This window comes from Merops nubicus, unplaced genomic scaffold (genome assembly GCF_000691845.1).
Source record: "Merops nubicus isolate BGI_N331 unplaced genomic scaffold, ASM69184v1 scaffold37994, whole genome shotgun sequence".
Taxonomy (NCBI): Eukaryota; Metazoa; Chordata; class Aves; order Coraciiformes; family Meropidae; genus Merops; species Merops nubicus.
This window is the reverse complement of record NW_008603056.1, coordinates 1-6,426: the sequence shown is the minus strand read 5'-3', so window position 1 is coordinate 6,426 and position 6,426 is coordinate 1. Positions and strand designations below refer to the sequence as shown.

Sequence of the window (6,426 nt, the reverse complement as noted above, 5' to 3'; positions counted from 1 at the left end):
ATGTTCTGAACCACAGGCGAGTTGTACACAGTGCAAACATCTCTAGCGCAAAGCCCATCTCCCCACTTTGATGTTTATGCTGTGCTGTTAAGAACGAGGACAATACCTGTAGTGCCCCGATTTACCACCACTGTAACTCCTTGGGCTAGTCATTAAGTTTTCCTGAGTCATAGGACTGTGTTCATCACGAGAGAGCACGGACTGCATTGCTTCAGCTGCCCTGCTGGTGCAGGCTGCCCGTGCACAGACCCAGACTTTGGAAAGGAATCCCGGGGACCCACCATTCAGGGAAGAAAGCTGCCTGTTGTAGTTACGAGGATACGGAAAAAGCCTCCTCATCCTCAAAAGCCAGACTGGACAACTCCAATACTGTGCTCAATCAGTTCCAGCGGATGCCAAAAATTCCCAGCACAACATTTTTGGTGATGTAACAGGCCCAGTCCTAGCACACATAATGAGCACCCCTGGATTGTTTACAGGTCACTTTAGCCTGACCCTGCAGAGCACAAAGTATTACTCAGTTCAAGCTGCAGCCTCCTAGGTCAAGACCTTTCATTGCCATGCCCTCCTTCTGCACCTTCATGTATGGCCTTCGGGCTGCAACAGCCCACGAGGACACTGGGTGTCAGGCTGGAAGAAGGAAACAAGGGGTCCTCTCCCCAGGCTGACTGCACTCACAAAGAGGAGCCGTACATGATGGGCGAAAGAACCTTCAGTCTGTCAAAAACTACATTATTAGTGACAATGGGCAGTACCCAGAGCAACTCTGGGCCACAGGTACCTATGCATCATTGTTACTGCCACATATCAATCCACAAAAGAGGACACAGGGAGGCCATAAAGATAATATTTCCTGAACAGGCCCTCTCGCATTACGCGACAGCTCGTGACGTAGCCAAAGTGTGTACACTATTTAATGGAGAATAATACCTGAAGTAGTAGGACAAAGTTTTAACAGAGATGCCTGGTAAACAGAAAGTCCTGTTTTAAAAGGAAAAAAAAAAGACCAAAACACATTGCTTGGACTCCACCCTGCCCCATGCAGGCATTTTGAGATGACCAGCTCTCCTGAAAGATGTCAGGGTTAAAAAATATAAAGCTCAGTGAGCACATTCACAGTGACTGCGACAACCAGAAGAAAGATGCTCATATCCTCTGCAAGGCAGAAAGGTCTGTCACCAACCTCCTCTGCCAGTCTCCAGGAGCTGGGAAACACCTGGGGCCTGATCCTGACCCAGTCACATTTTGTGCCTGTGCCAGTAACAAGTGATGTGAGTTACCACTGTGGGAGCCTCAGCCATGGCAGAGTTATCAGCAAAACCAAACTTTTTAATTTTTTTTTTCTTTTAAATTCAGGGCCAGCTAGAAGCACTCTGCATTTTTAAAAAGAAAAATGCCACATCCAACCTTAACACCGTGAAGTCTCCTATTCCTGTGCATGCACCCTGCCAATGCCTGGAAGACCCCAGGGGCAGCACGCAGCACCATGCCAAAACAGCCTGCAAGGGACCCTCAGCACTCCCACATCGGAGCAATTTCAGGAGCCCTCTTTTAAGTCCTTAGACTCCGCATTAGGACACTCCCATGACCTCATCCCCTTCCCCGCTGCTTGGCCTGCTGTGGGAAGCCCAGGGCTGATGTTCGCCCAGACAAGCTGCCAGTTCCTCCCCAGCTGTAGCGGCCTGCAATAACCCGATGCAGGTAACACTTCACTAGGGGCAAGTCTAGCCTAGCAAGAAGCAGCAGACCTATTTCAGAGGCAAGATCAGGCTGAAAAAAATGGTTTGTGAGGGACGTACACACTGGGAGGAAAAAAAAAAAAAGAGATAAGGGAAATCTTTTCTATTAACCATGTTGGCTCCTGCTGCTCCCTACAGCAACTTTCTTGTGAAATAATTGCCTTTGTAGACAAGTACCCAGTTTGCTCTTTGGCGAGGTGGAAGGGAGCGCCTATGAATAACACAACCAACTCCTTGCCCCCAAGCCACATGCATAGCCAGCATAATTCACCAGGCTTCGGCGGGCTGAGCTCTGGAGTCAGGGATGTAAAATACCTGTCTGAGCCCTCCAAGGCAAGAACCAAGCAGCAGCTAAAGCCTAACAAGAACCACTAGACTCCTGGGGAGCGGGTTTCCAGGCTAACAACAGCCTTAGGGCATCACCAAAATCACAGAGATTGGCTGCTCAAAATGGCGCATTTTCCCTATGAAGAGAGAATTTCCAGTTTCCACAAAACCAAAAAACCTCCCTTTCTGCTTAGACCAGATCAGGTTAGTTGAGTGAATTAACTAGTTAACAGGCAAGTGCCCTTTATCTCATTTGCCAGTTTAAATAAAACTCCCCTACAACAATTACTACCTTTAGCATCTTCCCATACCCAAAGCATTCAAAACTGAATCAATCAGTGATTTGGTATAGCCAGGGAGACCTATCAGTTTTCAAATACAGGCCCTTGTCACCTTTAGAAAAGAGAAAAAGGAAAAAGACAACAGAAATAAAGAGAACCAAAACAGAAGTCAGTCCTTAGCCAAGTGCTGGAGTGCACTTGCACTAATCTTATTAACATAAACAGCTCATTAAACCAAGATCTCCTCCATCAAGCAGAGATGAAAGGTCTTTCCCTTTCCTTTTTGCTTAGCACAAGGTGCTAGTGGCACTCAGCGCGGTCTTAGATGTTCTCAGTGCACCCATTAGCTCAATATGCAAATGCTAATGCTGCTACAAAGGACGTTGTAAGTATCTTTCGAGTCCACACTTAACAGATCAGAGTATAGGATGGAGGAGGGGGAGGGGATATGCTGCTCAGTTACTCCTAGTGCTTAGAAATTATTCCACGTTATCACCAAGAAACGCTTCCGTCCAAAGTGGAGAAAAAGAAAAGCTCTTTATGAGGTTTCTAACTCAAGGGGCATGGGACTAGCCTCTTCTATAACAGAGTTTCTTAACACCTACACGATTAAAGAGCCAGAATTACCTTCTCCAAGGATGCTGGCTGCACTCTTCTCCCCCTCCAGTATTTTATCCTAACATTATGGTAATAAAAACTTTATAAAAGAAAAAGCTTGCACACAAGACAGCTGAACTCATGTAAATCACGGGGTGAATACATTTCCCCCTGTAATACTATTGGAAGACATGAGCACACTTCAATAGATCTAGCACCGGGTTCATACTAAATAGCATCTCTGTCAGAGAAGAACTCAGTGATAGATTAGCCATTTTCAAAGCAATCAGAAATATTACATGAACGGGGGACCTCTGACGTCCCTGAAACAGCAGTCTGCTTCTGCTCAAAGTCAAACCCCAGGAAGGTAGGGCTGCATGCTTTGGATTCTCTTGAAGAAACAAAGGAAACTGCCCACTGCCTCAGTCCTCAGGGACCAGGGCCCAACCCTTGTGCCACAAACCCTGCCACAAGATCAGCAAGAATTACAACTATACCCACATTTGTGTGCATCCTATCTTTATGCCCTAAAGATAACACTGTGTTATAAAAATGCAACTTTAAACTCGCATGGCAGCCCATGCAGTTTTAAATTCCCCCACCACTACCATCACATTTCCCTAATGGAGTCTGAGGCAGAGCAGTTAAAGTTGCTCCTGAGAAACTCAAAAAGCCCTGAAAACCTGTAATGGGGCCGTTTGCATGAACGACCTCCAGACAAAGAGCAGCCAGTCTTCTCCCAGCCCAGGAGAGGTCCAGCCCTGCACAGCCAGGCTGCTCTCCAGTGGGGAATGCAAGTTACCTCTTTGCAAGCTGCTGGTGGTGAAGATGGGGTCCACCAACCTTTCAGGTTAACACAGATCTCAGCCCTAACAGATTTCTGTTGCATAGCTCTGGTGCAAGAGGATTACAGGTAACCTGGACAGCTAGGCTCACCCCTACTTTTTAAGGAGCACAAGGTGAGCATTAAGTTCTACTTACATACCCAGAGAACCACCAGAACAGACATTTGTTCACCTTCGTAGCCTACATAATTGCAGCATCTGCTAACAGAAGGCATTTCTAAAACCTCCTAAATTTCAAAGTCCTACTCCATTCCTAAATCCAGATCCTGTAGAGAGAGATACATATAGGGCTTTGCTCATTTTTTTTCAATCAAGACAACAGACTTTTCCACCTCCACACCCTGTAGTCACCCCCACCAGCTAACACCCCCAGTGAAGAGCCCTCTTTGGGAACCATTACATCATTCATAGTAGTTACAGTCTGCATGCTTACATTCAGCTATAAGAAGTCCACAAAGGCTTCCAGGTTGTTCTCTTTGAGCCCTCCACCCTTTTTCGCCAGACCACATTTCCATTCTAGCCAACACAGGTAAAAAGAAGAGTTTATACTCTCTACTGCAAGTGCTGTGGGAGAGGCTTCTCCACCTTTCTGGTTCACACACACATGATTCTTCAGGCTTACATTGAACCTCCCCATCTTGACAGCATCTTGGGTTGAATGTGGGAAATGTGATCTCAGGAGACAGAAAGTTGGAACAAATAAGATGTTAGGAATGGAATTTGCCTTGATCACCTGAGAGGGCTTGGGCTTAAAAGTAAAACCACTTCTGGCTGTACATTCAGTTTTTCTTCTGCTTGAGGCCACTTGGCTGTATGGTGTGATAATTGCTAAGGGAACCACTCCAAATCACTTACTGTCTGCAGACACACAGTAAGAGACTATAGAGTATTAACTCCACCAGGACATTACAAACAGGGTTTTAATGTGGTTTCAAATAAATAAATAAGAAAAAGCCTCTGCGTTTTTCAGTTAATGTTTCCGATACCACTGGTAATTCTTCTGTCTCTGCTGCTTCACAGGGTTCCAAGAAACAGCTAGGCTAATTAATCTCCTGGATTAACAATCTAATGACACAGGCTTGTTTCAACCTGTGAACTACAGAGGCAGTGTTTTATTTTGTCTGTGCCCCCCTCTCCACCCTGCCATCTGAATGGCACAAGTTGCTTAGAAAAGTTTCAGGTGAAAAGTCTTTTGAGGGGGGAGCATTACCAACTACTGACAGGGGTCTGGTGGAGTAGCCTAAGAACCAAAGGAGAAGCACATACGAATTCATCTTAGCTTTATTTTGCAGAAGCAGCCATTTCAAAGACCGGGGACCCCCCCAATTTCTAATTAGTGCTTCCCTTAAGCATATGAAGTGCAACTTCTGGAGTAAAATAAATTAGTATTGCGAGAACTGCTTTGTTGAAATTAGGAGCTGCAGCAGCCCCACATCCTCAAAGTTCCCAAATTTTTACAGCACTTTTGTTTATTGCATTGTATGTTCACATGTTCTCTCCAGTATCTGCACACCTCACAGCCACTGAAGGACAGGTGGTTCTTTATTGCACATTGAACATATTAATATAGATATTTGGCAGAAACTCTCAAAACTAATTGTTCACATTAAAATAGGTGGCCACATCCTTTCTCTCAGACTGAAAATTAACTTTTGAGTAAACTTCTAGATGTATTCTGCAAATGAAAAGTATAGCCAGTGTTCTGCCTTATTTTTTAAGAGATGTTTTTACAAAAAAAAAAATTAGCCAGCTACAGTACTATTTTGATTAGGCTTCAATAAGCACCAAGTCTGAAAATCCACTTCGAAGTTTTAACGCTAGGAGTGCTTGCAGGTTAACCTAATAAAACACTCTCTGCAACTCGGAGGTCTTTTCCATTTTATTCACAGGCAGCAGTTACCCTATGCATATATTAAACTCTCCCCTTTTTAATAAAGAGGGACATTTTATCTCACAGCTGTGTAAGCCATGCCTACAGCCAAGTCAGCAATTCAGATAATGGGCAAGATGCCCTATTACCCTAGTAATCCTGTAGAAGACAGGCTTACAAACGTTTTCAATCCTGGGCCAATTTATTTCCCCCCTTCTGCAGGAACCACAACAAGGGAAACCTTTCTGTGACCAAACCAACCCCTACCTCAAAAAGTGTACTTCAAAATCAGCTCGTGAGTTGGCAGAGATCCCAAAGATCAAGGTGGAGCTGGAAAAGCTCCGTGAATGCTATCTGGTCGTATTCACCTCCTTGTGCACAGTTGCTCACCTACTGGGAAATCACCACTGTCCCTCAAAACAGAAGGAAGTTTCTAAAGGCCTGATCCTTGGCAGATGCAGGGAGAAGCACCGTCCCTCGACTAAAGCTGGAGAACGTATTTCCCAGCACGACCCTTTCAGCACCTGCTCCTGGAAGACAGCATGCGCTCGGCGGCGGTACCCGCACCCCAACGCCCCCCACGCTGCGCCCGCTGCTCACCGCAGCCATGGATCTCGGAGGAGTCACAATTCGCACATCTGCAAGCGCAAGCTACCGGGCCGGCTTTCCCCCGGGCCGGCTTTCCCCAGGGTGGCTTTTCTCGCTTACCGGAGCGCGGCACGGCAGGCCCGAGAACCCCCCAGGTGCCGCGGGGCGCCTGCGCTCCT

At 46.1% G+C, this 6,426-nt stretch overlaps 1 protein-coding gene across 1 annotated transcript in view; it reads right to left on the bottom strand.

Moving 5' to 3' along the window:
* RIPK4 (receptor-interacting serine-threonine kinase 4) overlaps positions 1–695 on the bottom strand; it is a 15,054-nt gene extending 14,359 nt beyond the window's left edge. Inside the window, exon 1 of the mRNA XM_008938537.1 lies at positions 679–695. Within this exon, the coding sequence (XP_008936785.1) occupies positions 679–695 (17 nt within the window). The remainder of the gene's footprint in view (positions 1–678) is intronic.
* Positions 696–6,426: the final 5,731 nt, after the last annotated feature.